Here is a 24,050-nt window from a genome sequence, read left to right on the forward strand (position 1 = left end):
CCACCCCCCGGCCCCCGGACCCCCTCGCAACACGGAAGGCGCCCGCGGAGGGGCGCTGCTGCTGGAGCCTGGCCTGCGCCCTGCATCACGAGCCACCAGCCACGGGCCCCTGCGACCACCCAGCGTTTGCAGCGAGGCGGGTCTGAAAGGAGGTGAGCTCTAAGTTACTGTAACGGACCCAGTGAGTCCGGAGACGTGTGACTAAGAAAGAGGAAGTAAACTAGCTCGTGAATCGTTTTTATGTGGATAACGTGTTGAAAGGATAGTAGTTTGGGTAAGAGTATTTACAATTTAAAAAGTATATTCAAACTAGTTTCCCCTGTTCCAGTGTACTTCTTCACGCGGCTACTGGGACATTTAAGTGACATACACAGCCGTCGTTCCTGGCTCGCGTGCCAGCTCTGTCGGGCCGTGCTGGTCCAAACAATGTACAACTACACGCTTTTAAAACTTTTTTGGAAAGGAGGGAGCGAATACCAGTGGTTTCCGCATTAGCCCCACTTCCACCTTATCTGCGACAGGGTTTCCATTTGTTAAGCTGGATAGGGCTTGAAGGGTTTGTTGTTTAAGGGGTTTCTGGAGACGTCCTGGGGCTATTGTTTAATTCATCCTCCCTGCGTTGTGGTTCCCACCGGCAAGGCAGCTCCTTGGAATGCGCCCGGAGGATCGGTAGGTAGGCGCAAACCAAGCCAAGGTGGCTTCCCGCATGCTGTGGTGCTTTGTTCTTGTTCTGGTTTGGTTTTGTGTTCTTCCTGTGGGAAGTCGCGTATTTTATTCACCCCTTTTGGGCAATCTGAAATGGCCATCTTCTCTCTCCACCCCCACCAGTGATTCCAAGGTGATATAAGAACTGGTGGTAAGTCAGAACAGAGGTCACATAATTGCCTTACGGATCACACCTTCGCCATGTAGAGGGTTGGCTGCCGTCGTGGTGGCAGGGGAGCCAGGAGTCTCCGCCATCCCCTTTCAGACTCTTCCCTCAGGACTGCCCTTGCAGCCAGCACCACAGCAGCACCCACTAGCTGTGAAGTGCCGTGACCAGACCAGCTGCCGGATCCTTCAGACCGTGGCCGTACCAACCCAGCGCCCCTAACAGTAGGATCCCCTCTGATTATGGCTCATAATACCGTTTCTTCAAACACCGCTCTTCTGAAGACCTGTGTCTTAAAGGATGGGGCCCCCAAACGGAGAGGACTGCTCAACAGCAAGGTTGTCGTGGGCACCGTTCCCATCTTTATAGGGGCTGGTCACTATTCTCACCCAGCCTTGCTCTCAGCCCACGGTTCTCCCCATGAATTCCGGACAATGCAGTACTTGGTGCCATGGTTGACAACCCAGCCAGCCACAGAAATGACATGGTTTATGCCACGGTACTCCCCGTAGACGCCCCCTGTGTAGTGAGCCGCTAACAGCAGCTGATGGGGCCGTTGGCGTGGGTTTCTGCCATCCTCTTCTCCCCCTCCAAGAGGGAGCCATAGCTTTCCAGATGGTGTAGCTCTGGACGGCATGGCACTGTGAGGTCAGTGCATGTTCCACGTTGTTTAAACTTGTCCTACTCTTGGTCCTTGGCCTGTTGGTTGTTGCAGGTCGTGTTGCCCCCAGCTCGTGGGCTGACCCCCACATGGGCAGGTCGGTGCCCACCATGTTTGTGGGAGCCCATGAGCACAGCCAGCAGGGTGGGGGCCACACCCCCTTCTTCTTGGTGTTGACCCTCTCCGCTGTGGGGCTTGTGCTGCCGTGGACCCAGCAGGAGCCACAGTCCTGGGGTTGGGCTGGTTCCGGGGACACTGGCAGAGTGACCCCATTTACCTTGCATCAGTCTCAGCTCTTGGGCAGATGCGATGAGGACAGGTACTCATAAGGCCTGGGGTCTGTCCTGAGCCCCAGCTTGGACAGCTGGTCCCCGCAGGGCCAGTGGTGGCTCAGCCCCAGCCAGAATAGCAGCAGAAGCAGCAGTGGGGTTCGTGCCATGGCTCCTGGCCCTGCTCTGGTGTTTCCTTAAAGCCTCTAACTTGTTTCTTCTGTTCAGTGGTTCTCTAAGGGTATAGAACATCAGAATCACCTGGGAAGTTTGTGCTCCAGGAATCTGTGTTTTTTCATTTATTTAATTTAATTAAATAATATATTTTTCAAGTAGGCTCTGTGCCTAGCAGGGAGCCCAATGTGAGGTCTGAACTCAGAACCTGAGGTCAGGACCTGAGCTGAGATCAGAGTTGGCTGCTTGAACCGTCAGAATCTGTGTTTTTTTAAAAAGCAGCCTGCATATATTCTCATGCAGGGACCTGAACACCTTCTGAGAAGCCCTCCCAACCATTCTGACCAAAAGACCGGCCCTAGGATATTCGGCAAATATGCAGACTCCCAGGCCCCTCCAGGCCCCCAGGACTGGAAAGTCTAAGAGAGAGACTTGGGAAATTTGGGAAACCATGTCTTCAAGTGGTGGTTCTCAGTGCCCGCTGTGCAAGAGATTCAGCTGGGGGCTCAAAAAGCCTAAGGCCTGGGTCACACCCCAGGACAATCACATCAGATTCCGGGGCGGGGGGTGGGACCCAGATATCTGTTGTTTTTTAAAGTTCATCTGCTGGTTTCAGTTTACAGCCCCAGGCTTCAGTGAGAGGCACAGGTTTGGTCATAGTAAATCAACCCATCTCCTTTCTCCTTATATAGAGCAAAATATGTCCTTTCGTGCCTCCCGAGCACCCAGAATAAAATGTCTAAGTACAGAGGCCTCACTTCCTAAACTGTTAGTACGTTTTTCTAGTCTGAGAGAGGTTCTTTCTAGATTGTGCTCACTGCCCCTCAGGCTGGCTGTTAACTTTCTGTGCAGCTGTATGTTCTAGCGCAGGTGTGAACGACTTCATTAACACTCTCTGCCGCATGGGGAAGTGCCCCCTCCCCAAATAACTCCTAAACACACAGGCGCAGCCCCCTGGTTCCAGGTCCCACGCCCTGCAGCTGCTCTCAGACCTCTTTGGATGGCAGTACATTTTCTTTTAAGGGAACAAGGCCTGCTGCTGCGTTTGCTCCCCACCTGCCGCTGCTTCCCTTCATCAGAAAGTGTAACAATCTGATCTACAAGGTGTTTTTAAAGGGGCCGCCTTGACCTTATTCCTTCTGCATAATTTAAAGATGGAGATTTAAAAACAAACATTTTTCTTGACACTTGAGTGTCCTTCCACTTGGCCCCCACTGCATCTTGTATGAACTTTATAGTAATTATCTTATTGAATTATAATAATTTTGTGTATGCGTGACCATCTCCCACCCAGACTATACACTTCTTGAGGTACAAAGATGTGTCTTACTCATCTTTGTGCCCAAAGTATCTAATAGAAAGCCTGGAACTTAGTGGATTCTTGGTGAGTGTCGAAAAGAACTAAGTGTATAAATGAGGTACTGTATTTTGTGTTGCTGGCCCATCCAGAATCTCTTTTCACCTGGTCACCATCAAAAAACAGTGGCCAACCATTCTGGCCAGTGAGAAGTAAACAGAAGTCCTCTGGGTAGGGCCTCCAGGAGGATCTTTGAGATACCGACTGCGCTGGCCTACTCCCTTCCTGCTTTTTTTTTTTTCTTCTTCCTGCCTGGAACTTTAAAGGTAAAGTCTGGAGGTGCAGCAGCCATATTGTAATCATAAGGTGAAAAAAAGAGGACAAAACCAACATACTGTGGGTGGAAGAGCAGAAAGCTAGAGCCCATGTTTCTGACGGCAGCAGATGTGCCAGCCCTGGACCACCTGTCCACCTCTGCACTTCTTGTCATGGGAGAGAAAAAAGAAAAATCCCACATCCGCCGCTGTGGGTTTCTGTTATTTTCAGACAGACATATTTATAAGTGATATAACAAGGATGTTATTCATAAGTATGCATTTAAAGCACCTCGTATTGTTCTTAGCACATAGTAGGGACCCATTAAGTGTTTGCCTTTTCCATTTATTCATGCAAGTAGAACCTTGAATAAATGATTTTGGGGACAGAAGGGTCATCTTCTGATAAGAACAGACTATTCCCTGACTCAAGATGTGTCTGCTAATTTGAAAACAGCTTTGTTTCAAACACTGCAGACCGTATTATATGGGTCATGGATGTTATTTCCAAGGCTCACTTCCTCCTGTTAGAAAAAGTCGCCCCATTAAAGCTGCAAATCAAGCCCCCAACAGCAGAAATAGCCTCCCGGTGTTACCAATTCCCTGAGTGTCGTATATCAAGTACCGGCTTCTCTGTAAGGCGGGCTTAGCAGGAGGGATGCCTGCTCCAAGGTTAGTTGTCTGGCTGGTGTGAGCTTTGGTTTTTTTCTCCAGCCTGGGCTGCCCAGCTGCAGGGTGCACGGGCTGCTTGGGGGAACAGCTAGGAGCCACGGCGTCCCCGGCCCAGAGACAAGCCAAGAGGCTCCTTCGCCTGAGGGTTCGTGGTTACAAGAGCTCCACTGATAACTGCATGAAGGAAATGGAGTTAGAAGGAAGAGAAGAGAGATCAGCTGTCTCAGGCCGAACTGTGAAGGAAGGCTCCAGGACCTAGTCTCCTGTTTTTCTCTGTGGGATTCCCCCCTCCTTCTTTGGAATTTCTGGGATTCTCTTTTAACTTTTTTAAATTTTTTATTCTTTACCTTGGCTCCAGGCAGCTTGACGTCGTCTCTTGAAAAGGAAGTGGTAATGCCGGCCTTTGGAGTACACATTTTTTGCTTACTTTTAAAAGAATACAGCTGGGTTTTTATCACCTTAGAATTAAAAATACTGAGCAATTTTAGTATGCCAGGCACTGTGCTAAGTGGCTTTATGTGCATTATCTCATACTTACAATCCCCCAGCTGTAGGTGCTCTTCTTCCATTTTATAGATGAAGAAATGGAAGCTCAGCGAGGTTAAGAACATGTCCAAGATCAAACAGAGCCATGGGTCTGACCTGGGGTGTCTACGTCCGGAGCTCCCTCACCCATTCCAACATCCCCCGTACTCTATGCTATGGCAGGGGACCACCTAATCCTCCCCTCACCACTGCCCAAGCCCCCGGCTGAGGCTCCAGGCCGCTGTGTCCAAGGCAGCACAGAGAAGCCCAGCTCGTGTATCAAGGAGACTTACACTGAGGGGTATATTTCGGTTTGTGTCTTCTGGATCAAAGGCCTCCACCTGGTAAATGAATCCTGGGTTTGCTCCTTCCAGTATGTAGAGGTCGAGACCTTAGATCAGCGTCCAAAGTGGAAGAAGAGGAATTTTATTAGATCAAGCAAATGAGGAATTACAGAACCAGGACAGCCGTACCCAGCCAAGGAGAACCAAGTGCATGGGCATCGTGGGAAGGAGGGCCACGGGAATACAGGCCGGGCGTCAGCCCGCAGGCCGCCTGGCGTGAGCTGATGGCTTATGGGAATTTATAAAGTACTCGGGTGGCCAAGCTGGCATCACATCTTGCCACATTTCCTCTGCTGAGAGGTGATCTGGGGGAGGAACCTCCGCGTGAGGCTGCTCCGTGTGCCTGATTCACTTTCACGTGCAAATTCCTCCAAAACCGAGCCCAGGTCACCTATTGAAGTGCACTTAGCATGTCAGCCGAAAGGACTTGTGCAGGAATAAGGGAGAGGGCTACAGAGGCTCACGAAGGGGACCAGAAATTCCTTCATCTCCTTCGGAGTTCTGGGCAGCCAGGGGGCACCCGAGACCACCAGCCCGGTCTGAGGGGCTGTCACCCTCCGCTCTGGCCTCTCTGTCCGAGCACTGGTCCTTCTGCATGAGGACTGAGAATGTGCACGTCAGCTCACTCTTCGGGACCACTGCGCCCAGGGCTTATGTTTTCTCCTTTATCACCATAACCCCCTCACACAGGTATTGTAATGCTCTCCACTTCACAAACTGGGAAACGGGCTCGGGGAAGTTAGGAGACTGTCTCAGCGAGGAAGGAGGTGAGAACATAAAAATTCAAGCCCAGCCTATCTTAGATCTGAGCTCCAGCTCTCATTCACTTTTATCACTGTTCGTTCTTGCACTCAAAACAACATTTACTGAGTTCTCATTCCGTACCAGACACTGGTCTATCCACGCCCGGGGAACACAGCAGTTCACCGAACAGGAAACCCCGCTCTTGTGGAGTTTGCACGGTAGTGGGAAGACACAGACAATAAAATAAATGAACAAAATATGTGCACGTTACTGAGCAATGTCCTGGAGAAAATCAGGGAATGGAATGTTGTGGGTTAGGTTACAGTGTGAGATGGAGTGGTCGTGGAAGATTCGCGACACTTGAGTCTAGATTCTTAAAGAAATGAGGATTGTAGAAATAAGGGGGATGGGGCAAAGAGCAACCGTGAAGGTGCCAGTGAGGGTGGTACGGGGGGCGTCCAGAGCCCGGTGAGGAGGCCAGGACTGCCATATGGGGGGGGAAGTGTGTGGAAGAGGACACGGTGTAGGTGGGAGGGGCCAGATTTGATGGTGCCTTAAGGAGACTCTGGCCGTCCTCTTGAGGGAGATGGGACGTTCTTGTGGGGTTTGAAGCAGATGAGTGCCTTGCCTTGACTGACATTCAGCAGGCTCCTTCTGGCTGCCATGTGGAGAATAGACTGACCGAGGCAAGAGCAGAGCAGGGAGGCCAGTGAGCCCGCCATCACAGTAATCCAGGTGACACATGACTAGTGACTTGCACCATGGGGGTCGCAATGGAGATGCCAGGGAGCAGTCAGACTGAGTAGATTTGGAAGCGGCAAGATTTCCTCATGGATTTGATTTGATGTTGGGTGTAAAAGGCAGAGGAGTCAAGGCTGACTTCGAAGTTTTGGCCCAAGCCACTGGAAGGGTGAGGTTGCCGTTAGCTAAAATGGGAAAGGTGAGAGATGCAGATTGGGGGGGCGATGGTGGGGGCTGGGGGTGGAGTGGAAGTCAAGAGTTTGATCTGGGGGCATGTTAAGTTTGGATGTCATGTTCTGACACCAATTCCAATGTGTGGGGGATTTTCCTGCACCATCAAGCAATCCTCTGACACCAGCTGGGGGCTCTGCTATTCAACTCAATTCTGATACTATCTACCCAGAGACAGCCTTCAGATTCCACAGACCAAGGACTCACCCCCACGAGACACCCCCAACCCCCTTCTTCAGATACCAATTTCAAGTTCAGGTTGTCACCCATGCTTCTGACCCATGAGCTATAAATCCGAGTTTCCCACCATCCCCTCTTTGGGTTCAATGAATTTGCTAGAGGGGATCGCAAAACTCAGGGAAATACTTTGCTTACTAGATTACAGGTTTATTACAAAAGGATAACTCAGAAGCAAACAGATGTAAGGGAGGCATAGGGCATGATATGAAGGGAAAGGAACACAGAGCTTCCATGCTCTCTGGGCACACCACTCTCCTGGAAGGGCAAGGTGGTTCACCAGCCTGGAAGCTCTCCAAACCCCATCCTTTGGTGTTTTCGCGGAGGCTTGATTACATAGGCACGATGGATTACATCATTGGCCATCGGCAATTGAGCTCCATCTCTACCCTCTTCCCCTCCACAGAGGTGGGGGTGAGGCTGAGTGGGGGACTGAAAGTTCCAACCTTCTATTTACATTGTTGGCTCCACTGGCAACCAACCCTCACACTTAGGCGACCTGAGGGCATTCCAAAAGTCACCTCACCACATCCCAGATCCCTATTAGACATAGCAGACAGAGTTGTGGAATAAGATGGCTGGATATTTGAATCAGGAGCTCAGAGGAGAAGCTGGACTAAAATGACAGAGTTGGATGTTGTCAGTATGGATAGCGGTCAAAGTCAGGAGCCCGGGAGAGATCATGCAGGAAGTCACCCTGTGCTCCAGTCCTTTATACCGTCCCTGCTCTGCAGCAGACCCCAGTCACACACTGCCCTCCAGGAGTCCATGGTGAGAATGAACAGGTCAGTCAATGACCACAGCACACAGGGATGAACCTCTGATGGGCTCGTCTCAGCTTCCTCCAGAATGACCCACTCAAGGTCCCTGAACCTTATTTTCCTCCCCAGGACCGAGAGGGGTCCAAGAGAAACCACGGAGGTGAGGGGCTTTGTAAATTGTTTGGCACCATTTTGGGGAGTCCTGTGCTGAAGGACATTTCGTTTATTCCCTGCTCATTAAGCACCTGCCTTTTCCAGGCAAACAGCTGCTGGTTCACTTACTTTTCTGTTTTGCTCTGTCCCCCAGTGTACCCCCCCGCCTCATGCCACTGTCTGGGCTGCACTGCACAGCCCAGTGTATCTTACCTTTTGCCAAGTTGCCTTCAAACTGAGGCGGCTCGTTCACATCTGTTACCTGGACAGTCAGGATCTGTAGGTCAGTGACACCGACATCATCCTTAACATAAATCTGCAAATCAAATATGTTTGGTCCAGTTTCAAAGTCTAGTTGTTCCTTGCCAGTGGTGACAACCTAAGAGCAAAGGCAGAATTCTTAGTAACCATGTGAAAGGAGATCTGTTTTGTATGCATGCATTTTGCAAAGGGATGTTGCTAGGAAGGAAGCAGCCAGAATCCTGGAAACCATCTTTCCCTCACCGTCAGAGGAACCGGTTGTTTTGCCTTAGTCCTTCCAACATAAGCCCCATGACATTTCACCAAAGGGACTCCTGCACGTGATGCTGCTTTTCAGAGGAAAGAAAAATATTTAGGCAACATTCTGTTTCCATCAACCGGAGATGGAAAGCCGGGAATTAAAACCCTATCACTACTTGGGGGAGGCACCTAGACAAGTTCCTTAGCAACCCTGAAGATAGTTGGACTTTCTGGGCTTTAAGAATAAGCCACTGCACTTTCCTGGGATTGCTGTCTTGACTCGGCACTCCATGGTAATTTTCCCAAGGCCACGTCTGTGAATAAACAAGGGAAGGATACATCTGCAGAAATAAGGAACAATATATACTTACATCAACAGCCGGTTCAGTGTTTTTGTGCATTTCCACACATTCTCCCACTGGTGGAAACTTATCCCCTGCACTATAAGTGTTTTGGAGATGTGGGAGAGACATCAAGAACCAGGGCCAGAGAAACATCACCGGAATCATCAGCGGGAACCCGGCTGGTCCACGATGGGAGGGTCCTGCTGAGGCTAACTGGAGGCCAACCTGTGACCTCGCATGCCTACATGCAACTCCTGCCACCAGCTTAGACCACGGAGTGTCCAGAGCCCTTTGGGACCTCAAGGACTAAATTTCATAAATGTCTTAATTATGCTAATGGAGCTTTTTGTTTATAAATACGACCGGGGCCAGGCGGGCATTCAGTCTTTCATGGTGAGAGTGCTTAGCTCCAGTCACACTGTCACAGCTGAACTTTGGTGTGACTTTGGGAAAGTCCTTTACCTTTCCCTGATTTTGTTTTCACATGATTATAATTAGGTAAATACTCCTTGACCTAGTTAAACAGATGAAGTATAATACAGGGTACTATAACAAAACACTAGATCAGGGTACTGTGGAATCAGGGGCAAAGTTCATTGTGAGCTGTGTGCAGTCAGGGAAGGCTTCATGGAGGAGGCTGTGCAAGCTCTCCACTGGTTGTGAGAAGACAGCCACAGATGGGAATGAGTGCATGCAGTGGACGGAGAAAGTGTGGAGGAGGGTTGAGAGAGGAAATGAGGTAGTCTCGTCTCTACCTGTGGGCAGGGTCAGCCTGGCACCCACATATGTGGAGATGACCTGTCTCCATGCTTGGCATGTGGCAGGTGAGACCTCTCCATGCCTCGGTTCCCCACCTCTAACATGCATTTAATAGTAGTACACCACTTCGTGGTGCTGTTATGGGGATTAAATAAATGAATTCACAAAATATTTAGGGGGATTCCTGGCATATGATCAGTGCACCATAAATAGGACTTGTTATCATTAGCATCATTATTGTTAACCATCCTTACCTTCCCAGGGCCTCCAGAAGTCCCAGAAGCTGTGTTTGAAACCAGAGAGGCCTGGTCCCTGGCATGATTCAGAGGTCACCCTCAGAAAGCCTTGTACAACTGAGTCCCAAGGCCAACAGTGACCAGACCTCTGGGCCAGAGACCCGAAAACCTTGTCACTAGCTTTCTCCTGCAGATTGTCAAGTTGGCCCAAGGAGGAGTCAGGTTCTGCCACGGGGATGGCACTGACCTGTTCTGTAGGCAGCAGAAGCAGCTCTTGCGAGCATTTTGGGTTGGAGAATAGGATCTTTTTGGAAGGGATAGTTGATGGTATTGGGTGGTTTCTGGGGAGAAGTAACCAATGCTTCAGGACCCGTGAACGTGTGGCCCATCCTAGTAGTGACAGTGTCCAGGAGGGCACCAGGCCTGGGACAGTACACCAAACACTGGAGCCTATGTCAGCTGAGGTGCTAAGAAAGTCACCGTTCCTAGAGGTCAGACACAGGATGGAATTCATCCTTGACTGTCAGCCCTGTTTGAATCACATCAAATGTGGAAAGGCTAGCTTCTTCCACCTGAGTTGGGGACTCACCAAACCAGCAACAGATGCACAGGGCAATGTGGGAGAAAGAGCCTAGGACTGGCAGTCAGAATACCTGAGTTAAGTTCTTATTTCATCTGCTATGGCTACTTGATCTCGGACACACCAGCTAACCTTGCTGTCTCTCTGTGATCTTAGTTCGAAAATAGGAATAAAGCCTTTCAATGATGGTAGTGTCAGTGTTGGTAGTGACAATCCAGAGGTCAGGATGTGAATGCGCGATGGGACCTCCACACACCAGATGCCACATGGTCACCATCCTCCTCATCAAGGGCAGTAGACCCTAGAGGCTGAGGGTGAGAGCTCTCAATGGGGAGCAACCCTGATGTCTGATAATTGCTGAACGGATAGACAAAACGTGGTCTGTCCATACAGTGGAATATGACTCAGCCATGAAAATGAAGGAAGTGCTGATCCAGGCTTAAAGGAAACTAGCTAGTTACTAAAGACCACGTCCAATGTGACTCCATTCATAGACGATGCCCAGGATAGGCAAATCTATTAAGGCAGAAAGGAGATGAGTGGGTGCCAGGCACTGGGGGAAAATAGGGACAGTCTTCTAAAATTAGATGGTGGTGATGGTCTGTGAATGCAGTAAAAACCATTGAATTGTACATTTTCAAGGTGTGAATTGTGTGCTATATGAATTATATTGTTTCCAAAAATAGCCAGAGATCTGAAGTCAGACTGCCTGGGTTCCAGGTTCAGCTCAGCCCCCAAAGAGCTGTGCAACCTAGGGCAAGATATTTAACAAATTTTGCTTCAGTTTGCTCCACCTGTAAAAAGGGGATAGAAATAGAAATAGAATCATCAGATTGTTTGAATATTACAAGAGGAGACACACATGAAGCGTGTTCCACGGCATCCAGCATATACTCCATGCTGTACACGTGCAAGCCGTTGGCAGGGCTTCTAGGACCAGATGAGCAGCAGCTGTGGAAGACGAGCCGATGTCTGGGGCCAGGGAGGTAGGGCAGATGAGTCACAGACCCAGCCCCGGGGGCCAGGGACTCTACACTGGATGCTGAGGTGTAGCCTGTCTGAATGTGTGCTCCGTATGCACCAAAAAACCTGCCCCCAGCGGTGCTGAGAATACTGCCTTCCTGAGCTCTGCCTGCACCTCCTGGGTTCTCCAGGTCTGCTCTGGGGCCCAGACATGCACACTTTTTAAGAGCTCCCTTGGGACTCTCATGATCAGCTGTGTTTAGGAACACCTAGTGTGTACCTCAAGGAGGCAACCGAGCCTCGACCAAGCAGGCTGAGCCCATGGGGTCCCATCAGATCCCTAGGGCGATGGCAGGGAGGACCCGAGTCAGGGCTAATGATAACCACCAGAGGTTCCTAAGCTGATTGAGGGAAGGGCAGGGGTGGGGGGAGGCGGTTCAAACACCTGGATCCTAAAGACATCCCTGGAACAGCCTCGAAGGTACAGTGGAAAACACGCAGGTAGGTCTGTCCTACCCAAGGAGGAACGCCGACTTTGGAAAAGACCCAAGTGACAAACTAGAAAAGAGAGCGGAGGTGGCAGGGCTCCTGAATGTGAATGACTGGGTCTGAATTATCCAAGAAGAAACATTCACGCAGCGTGGCTGGACATTCAGGCTTGTATTTTTATGAAGGGTGTGTTCTTCCATATGAAATAAGTCTCCTCATAGATTTCCGTCTGGAAAATCACAGAATTCAAGAAAAGCAGAATCACCAGACGCAAGTTCATCAGGGCCTGGCTTTTGAGGAGATGAATACCCATACTATGCCACCCAAAGGATTTCGATACTGTCAGCGCACACCTGACACCTGACGTCACATGACCACGGGTGACAATAAGAAACAGGACTTTGATTTGTAACAATTGGAGCATATTACTCATCGCACTGGATTAAGTGGAGAAAGAAGGTCCAAAGTGTTTAGGGGCCTCTCACACAGAGGGCTCTCGGATGCCCCAGACGGGCCTTCTGGGTCTTACTAGAGGGGTGAGTGGACCAGGGAAAGAGGAGGAAATGGTCACCGATCTGGAATCCCATCCACCCTCATCTTCAGGAACCCCCTCTGTGAACAACTCGCAAGAGAGATGGGCTTGCCTCGAAGTCGATGCCTGACAGCCAGTTCACCTTGAAGCCGTCAGTGAGGGGGCTTGTGTTGATAATCAGGGGCAACCCTGGGATCACAGGCGACAGCGAGGCTGATAAGTTCACGGAAAACTTGTGCACTGGAGTCTCAGGTGGAGAATTCTCGGCCACGGTGCTGGTAGCAGGCAAGTGGATTAGGTGTAGCGCTTCTCTCCCTGTGGGTTTAAGAAGGATGCAAAATGCCATGAACATAATAAAGCCTTATGCTGGGAACAAGGACTTAACAGCTTGGTGTATGGCTTCAACCCGTAGCTTGGTGCGCTGATGGAACCTGGTCACTCCCCAAGAACAAACACCCTTGCCAAGGACTGGAAATGGAAATAAGAGATCATCTGGGAGCCAAGAAAACAACCACCACCTAAAACCCATGAAATCTGCTTCTGTCATTCTGTAAATAAAGCTGCTGCTTTTCTCCTGTCTCCCTGCACCCCTTCTCTTTTCTCGAAGCCTTTGTGAAGAGCTAGGGAAAGATGAACGTGATGCCTCAGGGGACAGACATCCACTTGAGGGACCGAGTCTGGCCATGACATCCTGTCTCAAAAGACCGGGGAGTTTACAGGAGTTTATTTTCCTTGCTGTGTCAGCGTTTGATTCAGAGGTTCACCAAAAACTGAGTGTGCATGACCTCCAAGCTCCAAAATCATGGTAGATCTCCCCGCATCCATAAGTGATCTCAAGGACAATTATTTGTCATTATGGGATGCGGGGGCGGGTGTCATGTAGAGGGTCCATCAGTACATCTTCATTGATAGATTAACTCCCATTTCACAGGGAAGGAAACAAGAGACTCAGGGAGGGCATGCCCATTGTCTTGGGCTGCATCTCAGATAGGGTGTTTTACAATTTAGGAGAAAGGGTGTTTCTTCCAAGAAAGCCTTGGGACATTCTACGGTCTTCTTGATACTCTGAAAGATTTTGCTGGAACAGAGGAGAGCAGCAGGTCATGTTCTTTCACACTTCCATAGTGATGGTTACTCTAGGGGGGTGAAAAATGTTCCCCTGCAAAATAAAATCCATGTTCACTCAGAAACTCAGAATGTACCTTATTTGGAAATAGAGTCTTTGCAGATTAATTGGTTAAGAGGAGGTCATTCTGGATTGGGGTGGACCCTAATCCACCAAGTGGTGTCCTTCTAAGAGGAGGACCGGACACAGAGACACAGAGGAGAAAGAAAGCTGTGTTACGATAGAGACAGAAGTTGAACTGATGCAGCTAGAGCCAAGAAACAGCAAGCAACCACCAAAAGCTAGGAAGTCCATGGAGAACAGATCTCCCTCAGAGTTTCTAGAAGGAACCAACCCTGTCAACACCTTGACTTCATACCTCAGATCTCCTGAACTATGAGAGAATACATTTCTGTTGCTTACAGCCATCCAGTTTGTGGGAGTTTATTATAGGAGCTCTGGGAAGTCAATGCAATGACCATTTATTCCATGTTCCAAGTAAGTGCACAATGTAAAATCCTTTCTCTCGTCTACTCCCCAAAAACGATCCTCTCAGATAGGTATTAGTGGCACCATTTTACAGATGAGGAAGCAGACCTGAATAACAATAAGTAACAAAACCAAAATTTACACTGAAGTCCTACTTCTCAGCCAGCTTCCTGGGGACAAGCCACTTGGAATGGGAGGGAGGTACAAGGGACAGGAAAAGGATGTGTCCTACCAAAAGGTGTAGAACTTGTGGAAACAAACAAGCCATGGGGAAGTGCTGGCTTTTGTAAGAGAATGTTTTTATTTCAAATTTGGGGGAGGAGATGCAGAGAAGTGGATGCAAATGTAGAAAAAACTGAAATACAAACACATTGGTACAAGCTTTCATAAATCTAAAATCATCTTATTTATTTCAGAGACTAAAGTTCATTATGCATAAGTTATTTTTGCTCCCAGAATTTTCCAGTTTTGTGGACACAGACGGAGCAAGGGCTCAGAAATAACAAAACAGAGGAGGTTTAGGGTGACATGGATATGAATAGATTTTTTTAATCTAGTAAAATTGACTTTAATATTATAGCATTCTCGTGATAAAAATTAGGAGCCAAATAGTAAGCTATTTAGAGGCAAAAAAAAAAAGTTCCCCAAAATAGTTTTTTAAAATGAGCAAATCAATCAGTTGCTTTGGTGCTTGGGGTTTTTTTAGGCATCATTCCCTCACGCCCTCTTTTCCCACAACCGGAAGTCATCAGGGCCCCCTGAGCTGTTCACCAGACGGCTTCCTCTCTGTTCAGCAAGACGGGGCAGTCGTAAGCAAAATGGGAGCTTCGTAATTTCAAGGAAATCCTCACCTTCTCTTGCCCTCCCCCACTCACCCCCGTGNACTCCCCCCCGTGACTCGCCCCCCCCCCGCCCCCAGTCAAGGAGGAAGGAAGCCTCTGCTCATATTTAAGCAAAGGCAGAACTTACTCGGTTTTTCTCTGAATCGCCTGTGGTTAGGTAGGTGCCCAGCCCAGATGAACAGACCCAAACAAGTCACCACTTGGCATTGACTGAGCTCCTACTCACCAGGCGTTGTGCGGCTCTCCTGCCTGATCTCAGCCCTTCTGAACACAGCCCTGTAGTAGAGCTGTCCCCGTCACCATGTCACACTCCCAAGGCTGCACACTCAGCGAGGGGCCGTGGTAGGCCTGGCTCGCGGCATCTGGGTCTTCTAGCTAACAGGTGGCGGCGTGTACCTATTATGCATGCCTGTCCGGTGACCACGCACACGTAATGCCTCATGGTTATTCTAAGATGGTAGCCAGATGGTGCTGGGGTCTGTAAGACATCGGCCCCTCCACCCAGGTGTTAGGTCATGGTGATACAATCTGTGAGAGGCTGTTTGGGGGAACAAGATAAGGAATCACACCTCAGTATTAGCTTGATGTGGGCTCGGGTGTGAGAGGCTTTCTGCAGCCTTGCCCTGAACAGGCATCTTCCCAGGGCCACCAACCTGGGTGTGTCTCCTTCGAGGAACCGAGCAGGCTAGCCAAGCTGTGTTCTTCAAACACCCCCGCTGATAGCTCCTAGTTTGCTCTTCAGGGAGTGTGTCCTTTGATCTTGTTGTGCTCATTTTAACTTTGGTAAGCCCTGGGTTCCAGAAACTGATTTCATGAAAGAACCAGCCTTCCAATCCAAGGCATCTGACTCCAAGACCAGGGCTCCTTGCACCACTCCAGACATTTATAGACTTTTTCCTCCTTGTATTTATAGACCTTTTCATAGTCCTCCTTGAATGGTCATATTTTGCATGGCAGTGAGGGAGATATGTTGGAGGCAGAAGTGGATATATTAAGTGCTCCTCAAGCAATTTGTGCCAGGAACTGCCTGTTCCGTGTATGGCTAAGGCCAGGCTGTGTCCTTGGATACGTCCTTCCTGCCAGCATTATTTTCTCTCTCTCTCTAAGTACACTTGGGGGCTTGAACTTAACAACTCTGAGGTCAAGGCCTGTGCTGAGATCGAGAGTTAGACGCATAACCGACTGAGCCACCTGGGCAGCCCTCTGCTGACATTCTTGCTGGAGATGTTTTGTGCTTTATTCAGAGGCCTCTGTTCCCAGGGCAAGGTCACGTGCACCAGGGGCGTGCCACTGAATCCTAAAAACTCTGTCTCAGATACTCCAGGGACACTGGTAAGAAAGGTAGTCAAGCTGGGATCTCCCAAGTCAGTTCAACAACCAGTTCCTCCAGCTCTTTTGCTATTAAAAAAGTAGTAATAGCAATATTAATAGCCATAGTAGTAATAATACCTGATGGCTAGGGTCCATATCCTAAAAATAGAGCATTTAATAAGACACAAAATTCACCAAATGTTCAACCTGTTCATTATACAGATCAGTTTAAGGGATGTGCCCAAAGGTACTCAGCTAGTCAGTGGCAGAGGGAAGGTTAGAAGCCAGGGAATGGCTCTAAGACACTTCACACTTGCCTTCCGAGGCTGGTCTTCCGAACTTTCTCCAGTGATCTGAGTGCTGGAGACCAAGAAGGAGGCTTTAATGGCATTTGACTTACACATGCATCTTAATTAAGAATCAGATTAGAATTGCTTGAAGCGTACGCTTTGAAAAAGAAAGCATGCAGAAGATTTATTATCAGTCACCGAGCCCACTGAAACATCTTGCTTGCGGTGGAGATCTGGATGCATGATGGGCTCACTTGTTTCAAAACGAGCAAAATCACCGCCTTGCCAGATATGGACCAACAAGGCCTCCTCCTGGGAGCCTGTGTTGGCATAATTAAGGCCTCTGCGGCCTCAGCTGCGGGGGAGGAAGCTGGCCAGCCTAGGCCTCCCGACACCAAAGTGCTGATGTGCTTCAGAAAGCGTGGGGATGCCACCTTCTCCCTCTAGGGATGCAGTTGCTCTCACGCTGTAAAGTGTGACTTCAATACACAGGGCAGTCCTCGCCCAAGACTGTCCCACAATAAATACCTTTTCATTCTCTCCAGTAACTAATAAAAATGGTAGTGAGAGAGATCGGGGAGTGTTGTGAAGAGAGCACAGGATTTGCAATCAGAGCTCTTGCTTTAGGTTTGAGCTCTGCCACCACTTGACTGTGTGACCTTGGGCTGGTCCCTTAACCTCTCTGGGGCCCTCTGTCAGCTCTGCCATTCAGGGCTGTGGTGCCACACTACCAGTGGCTGTTGAACAGAATTCGATTGCTAAAGAAGGTGCCTAGGACCCGAAGGGAAAGCTTGCAAATCTATGATTTATGACAGAAAAAGGAGGCGGGTTGACAGCAACACTACAGATTGCACCACAGCTGAAGGCTGCCTCCTAGCTTGAGGGCCAGAGAGGCTGGGGGCCAGCTTCCATCATCCTCTTTTCTCTAGGGGCCATAACAGAATGCACTCACTCAGATCAGAAACCACTGATGTAGCCTCACAACTGGGAACCCAGAACAGAGTCTCTGCTGGACGTTTTCATATTTTGCTGGTCATGTCGGCACCACCTTGTTATGTAACCAGCCTCAGCAGCAGAGCCTTCCAAGCCAGGCGCAAATCATCAATGTCACTGTCATCCACGAACAATGCTTACAGGCCCACACAAACCATTCTGAAACTCCCCGGACCCCTGGCTCCAAAGCACCACTGTTCATTGGTGTGCTTCTTGCCTTGACCAGAAGTCAGTTCTGTGCAGAAACTTCAGCGAAGCAACTCAGGCGAATTCCGGGCTCACTAGAATTCACTCTCACAGGACGGATACCATATACTCTCTAAACCATAAAACATTATAGAATGCGGTTTCATTACTTGCAGTGTCTTCCTATACCTTTAATTTACATGATGTATACTTCCCTGGATGGGATGCTCACCCACGTTCTGGGGCTGGGGGGGGGGCGATCCATGGCAGGGAAGGCTAATGGGAGGGAGCCCTTAGGAGGACACAGAAGAAAAGGTGACTCGACTTGCAATTCTGTACATTACACCAGGTCATAAGTAGCAGGAGAAAGATGTGTTTGTCTTGGAGCAGCATCCTGGTGTTGGCCTGAAAAGGGATGGTTTCCTGCAAACCTCTTCCACTTCTTCTGTGGAAACACAGATGGGCTCCAGAGACTGGGTGCTTGGAGAGCGGTGCTGGAGAGAGGAAGACAGCCAGATTGCCATGGAAAAGGGGGTGGGAGGAGAGCTGAGAGTAGGGACACCTTTTGCTTTTCTGACGTCGACTCTGAACAGGAAATTGACGTTATAGGAAAAGTAGAAACCTTTTGCAATGTGTGTTGGACTCCCTATATAGGATTAATCAGCCAACTGAAAGACTTTCTGGAGATGGAATCTGTCTTCCTGCCTTTTCAAATGATGAGAGCCTGGATAAGGAAGGGTTGTACCTAGTTCCTCGAGGAGCCTGAGACACTGAGCCTTGGGCCTCTTTTTGATTTCCCGACATTGCCTTGCAGAGGGTCAGGTGTGATGGCAGGCTTGGGGGAGGGGTATCTTCCTACAGAGACATGAGTTAGCCTCCTGTCTGGTGCTTGGCTGAGAAAAATCAGGCCAGTGGGGCTGGTACCTTTTTCAGGCCCACGTGGATCTTCCAGCTATCAAGGAACCCTTCTTGCATTAAACTCCTTGGCATTTCTCATTTCTAAGAGAATAATACCAAAGTTAGTTCCCTGGAGGAACTTTCTCAAAATGTAGACGACTCCAGTATGTAGTGGATTTAAATATACCCAGGGGTCCTTGCTAAGTCCTCCAGGTTCAGGAACGACGCATGGTCCTTCAGTACGGAGGAAACCAGAAGACTGTTTTATCTCCACTCCTCCACCAGTGAGCGTGTGCGGTCTGTCTAGTTTGTGTTCTGCTGGGGTCTTCCTGAGTAAGCCGTTGTGGGAATGGGGCACTGTGGTATCCGGAGCATCCTGAAGAGAAATGGTTTCATTTCTCTCCTCTTACTAGGAGGTGGGAAGGACAGAAGCTCATTTAAATGCCTATCTAAGCAGACAAGAGATCTCAATTTCTGCATTTGGAGGGGTATCAGTAAATATGAAAAAAAAAGACCCCAAAAGGGATGATGATCAATGAAAACAACAAATATTTATCGGCTCCCATATATATGTGTGGCACGCAGGGAACACAGAGCAGGAAGAGAAACCAAACCCGTGACTGCAGGGCTGACATTCCCCTTGAGGAAACGTGACAGACACATAACAGTTGAATTACAGAATAACTCATGCTACCTGTTGTTAAGCACTTATTTTGTGTAGGGCACTGTAATCAAACCTTGGCATACATTCCACATGTGGACAAGAGGAGCTCCAGGGTGCGGTGGGTAGAACACCCACCAGGAGTTGGGGCAATCCAGGCAGGCTCCGTGGGGGAGGTGGCACTTGACTTGGGTGTTGAAGGATGTAGAGGACTTAGACCAGATGAGAGGAAAGAGGATACTGGAGCATGTTACTTTGTTTGAAATTATTACGGTGATGCCTGCTTCCAACAGCCTGAAGGCAGCTACTAGTGTCATTGCCCACCCCTGCCCTTCATGCCATGTGACTCTGGTGTTGGAGAGCCAGGATAAGAATCAGGTTCTCAGACTCCAAGAGAAGGTGAGAGGGAAACAGTCTGCAACACAGCAGACCTTCAGGAAACCAGGATTTGCCCCATGGAAGCAAAAGCAGGGTACAGTGCATGGTCTTTTGGAAATGGAGGGATATGAGTGTGGTTTTGACAGAGAATTTCAAATATTTCCTGCAAACCATTGTGATCTGTCCCTTACACACACACATATCTGATGATGAAGTTCCAAATGATAACGTTCAGCATGAGACATTGGGTTCTTCCTAACTTCACTCTTCCCCCAGTGGCAACAAATATCACCTCTTAACTCAAATGATTGTGGTCCAAAAAGCCTACAATTCTGGGAAAATCTCAAATGTTTACTTGAGCTGCTCAAGACCGGCCTCACATTACCAGCTCCTCTCACCCTCTGCCAGGTAGAAGACCCCAAGATTAAAGAGGGTTCAGTATTAGGAAACCCAGTCATTTATTTATGTTATTAACAGATCAAAGGGGAAAATTAAGTGGTCATTTCCATAAATCTGAAAAAAAACATTTAATTTAAAAATCCACTGTGATTCAGAAAGAAATACCTGAAAAAAAATAAAAGTTATCTCCTTAACATATAAAACATTTCTGTTTCACACCAAAAGTTAACATCGTGCTTAATGGGGAATAAGACAAGAGTGTACATTCTTATCATTGTTCAACAACAGCCTGAAGGTACAGGCCTGGTAATTAGATAAGAGAAAGAAATACAAGATAGAACAACAGGCAAGGAATAATTTCAGTCTTTTGGTATCGGTTGAGACCTGTTTTGTGACCCAGTATATGGTCTATTCTGGAGAAAGTTCCATGCATTCGAAAAGAATGAGTATACTGTTGTTCTGGGGTGTAGTGTTCTATGAGGTCTGTCTGGTCCAGTATGTCATTCAAAGCTCTTGTTTCTTTGTTGATTTTCTTCTTAGGTGATCTGTCTATTGCTGAGAGTGGAGTGTTGAGGTCCCCTACTATTAATGTATTATTATCTATATGTCTCTTTATTCTGGTTAAGAGTTGGCTTATGACTCTGGAAAACAGTGTGGAGGTCCCTTAAAAAGTTAAAAATTGAGCTACCCTATGACTCAGCCATAGCACTACTGGGTGTTTACCCCAAAGATACAGACGTAGTGAAGAGAAGGGCCATATGCACCCCAATGTTCATAGCAGCATTGTCCACAATAGCTAAATCGTGGAAGGAGCCGAGATGCCCTTCAACAGATGACTGGATTAAGAAGCTGTGGTCCATATATACAATGGAATATTACTCAGCTCTCAGAAAGAACGAATTCTCAACATTTGCTGCAACATGGACAGCACTGGAGCAGATAATGCTAAGTGAAATAAGTCAAGCAGAGAAAGACAATTTTCATATGATTTCTCTCATCTATGGAACATAAGAACTAGGATGATCTGTTGGGGAAGAAAGGGATAAAGAAAGGGGGGGTAATCAGAAGGGGGAATGAAACATAAGAGACTATGGACTATGAGAAACAAACTGAGGACTTCAGAGGGGAGAGGGGTGGGGGAATGGGATAGACTGGTGATGGGTGGTAAGGAGGGCACGTATTGCATGGTGTTATACGCAACTAATGAAGCACAGAACTTTACATTGGATTCCGGGGATGTACTGTATGGTGACTAACATAATATAATAAAAAATTATTTAAAAAAAAAAAAGAGTTGGCTTATGTATCTAGCTGCTCCCCTGTTGGGGGCATAGATATTTATAATTGTCATATCCACTTGTTGGATACATCCTTTAAGAATGATATAGTGTATTTCTGTATCTCTAACTACAGTCTTTAGTTTAAAATCTAATCTGTCTGTTATGAGAATTGCTACCCCAGCTTTCTTTTGAGGTCCATTGGCATGAAAAATGGTTTTCCACCTCTTCACTTTCAGTCTGGATGCATCTTTAGGTTCAAAAAGAGTCTCTTGTAGACAGCAAATGGATGGGTCATGTCTTTTTATCCAATCTGCCACCCTGTGGCATTTTATGGGAGCATTTAGGTCATTCACATTGAGAGTGATTATTGAGAAATATGATTTTAATGATGTCATGTTGCCTGTAAAGTCTTTGTTTCTATAGATTGTAACTTTCTGTTCTGTATCACTCTTGGGGCCTTTTTACTTTTATAGAACCCCCCTTAATATCTCATGTAGGGCTGGTTTGGTGGTTACGAATTCCTTCAGTTTCTGCCTATCTTGGAAGGTCCTTGTCTCTCCATCGATTCTGAATGACAGCCTTGCTGGATAAAGGATCCTTGGCTGCCTGTTCTTCACAGATAGAGCTTTAAAATTACCCTGCGAACACTTCCTAGCCTGCCAGGTCTCTGTAGTCAGGTCTGACGTTATTCTAATATTTTTTCCCTCTGTACGTAAGGATTTTCTTCCCCCTGGCCGCTTTCAATATTGTATCCTTGGATCTAATGTTCGCGAATTGCACTATGACGTGACGTGGTGTAGGCCTGTTCTCATCAATCTTGGGAGGGGTCCTCTCTGCCTCTTGGACACGAATGCTTGTTTCCTTTGCCAGATTAGGGAAGTTCTCAGCTACAATTTGTTCAAATATCTCTTCTAGACCTCTCTCTTTCTCCACCCCCTCGGGGATTGCCGATGATTCTGACTTTGTAACGTTTCATTGAGTCAGTAATCTCCCGTAATCTACATTCTTGAGATTGGATTTTTTTGAGCCAAGTTTACAGAAAGGGGAATGAACCATGAGAGACTATGGACTCTGGCAAACAAACTGAGGGCTTCAGAGGGGAGGGGGAGTTGGGGACTGGGATAGGCCAGTGATGGGTATTAAGGAGGGCACATATTGCGAGGTGCACTGGGTGTTATACACAAATAATGAATCATGGAACACCACATCAAAACCTAAGGATATACTGTATGGTGACTAATATAACATAATACAAAAATTATTATTAAAAAAAAACAGGCAAGGAAAAGTATAGATGTTGATTATTTTCAACATTTGGAAACTTGGAAAATGTGTGAGAGTCACCTGGAAAACCATGACAAATAATAAGACAAGTCATTAGTAGACTTCCATCCATTGTATGACAATCAATTAAAACAGACAAGGGAAGAAAAGATGCTATTTACAAATATGGAAAAAGATAAAGTAAAAGAAAGAACTAGAGATAAACATAATCACAATGTGCAAGATCTCTGTGAAGGAAATCTTAAAATACTCCGGAAGAAAACAAAGACTTGAACAAGTATCTAGAACTGTTGAACAGAAAGGCTCAACGTCCTACGTAATAATCACTAACGTTTACTAAGCATTTACCATGTACCAGATATTCTTCCAAGTGTGTTACTATATAACTCATCAAATATGTAAATTATCCCTAAATTAATCTGCAAATTTCACATGATTGAATTCCATACATTATGCATATATTACCTATTCAAAAATAAGATTGAATTTAAAAAGCGCAATTTCCATAATCCAAGCTGACGACATTAAAAGGATCACCCAAGATTCTCCAAGCTCTTGGGTAAGGAAGAGCAAGTATAAGATGCACTAGGTTGAATCCAGTTCTTCAATCAAAATGTGTTTTCTTTGTTCAAGACTAAGACAATAGCCCCTTGATACCTCGGTTTTCCCATAGGATGACTTGCCAACTCCCAGTTGCCCCCAGAAGGCTCCAGAGAAAAGCCAGAACTCCACAAAAACTGACTTGACATTCACACAAACTCTGCTGTGAAACTCATTTTCCCGACCTAGACCCCCAGTTAGCAAGGAGAGAAAGTGAAGTCTGTACAGAGACCAGAGACTAGACTGTGGCTTCCTTTGGCGCTCCTCTTCTCCAGAGCACCCCCACCCAGCCTCCAAGGGCCCCCAGTTGCTGCATCATCTCATTCACCAGTGCCTACTATCCCACAGTTGAAGAAGACCTCCCAGAGGCGATTTCCTCTTTGGGGACGTTATCACAAGGTGGCAACATGGATTCCCTACCTGACATGGCACCCAGGAGAACCAGGAGAAAAACCGCTCCCTGCATCTTGGAGAGTTCACCTCTGTACGCACCTCCAGCATATTACCCAGTAGCTGAGTCCCGCCCCACACCCAAAGTTTATTCCAGATGCCATTCATCTTCAGCTCCTGGTTTTGTTGCCATGTGAGAAATCAAACAGAGGCTTTGCTGGTAACTCAGGGAGATTCCAAACACCACAGGACTGTTTGTTCTTTGATTACCTCCTTCTGTGACCTCATGGTACCCAAGAGTCCAACCAGCCAGCCCTGGTGGGCTCACAGAGTCTATCTTAACAGTCCACAAGAGCAAAGAAAACAGAGGACCGGAGATGGTGGTAAAAGCAGGACATCAACATCCATGATGGTCTCCATGGACCTGGACCCAGGTATCTCGTCACTCCCAGAGGCAGGGTGGGGAGTGGGAATTTTTCTGCTGCCCTGAATTGAGGAGCAGGGCTCAGAGTTGGGACCAGAACCCTCCTCAAGGCCATCTGGCTGT

The 24,050-nt window shown here is 47.8% G+C and overlaps 1 protein-coding gene across 1 annotated transcript in view; it reads right to left on the reverse strand.

Annotated features, from left to right (window-relative positions):
* CDHR3 (cadherin related family member 3) overlaps positions 1-23,704 on the reverse strand; it is a 59,869-nt gene extending 36,165 nt beyond the window's left edge. The window contains exons 1-4 of the mRNA XM_011233123.3: positions 23,534-23,704; positions 12,511-12,713; positions 8,208-8,373; positions 5,077-5,174 (exon numbers count right to left, since the gene is read on the reverse strand). Of these exons, the coding sequence (XP_011231425.2) occupies positions 5,077-5,174; positions 8,208-8,373; positions 12,511-12,713; positions 23,534-23,579 (513 nt within the window). The 5' untranslated portion in view covers positions 23,580-23,704. The remainder of the gene's footprint in view (positions 1-5,076; positions 5,175-8,207; positions 8,374-12,510; positions 12,714-23,533) is intronic.
* Between the last annotated feature and the right edge of the window lie 346 nt (positions 23,705-24,050).

This window comes from Ailuropoda melanoleuca, chromosome 1, assembly GCF_002007445.2.
Source record: "Ailuropoda melanoleuca isolate Jingjing chromosome 1, ASM200744v2, whole genome shotgun sequence".
Taxonomy (NCBI): Eukaryota; Metazoa; Chordata; class Mammalia; order Carnivora; family Ursidae; genus Ailuropoda; species Ailuropoda melanoleuca.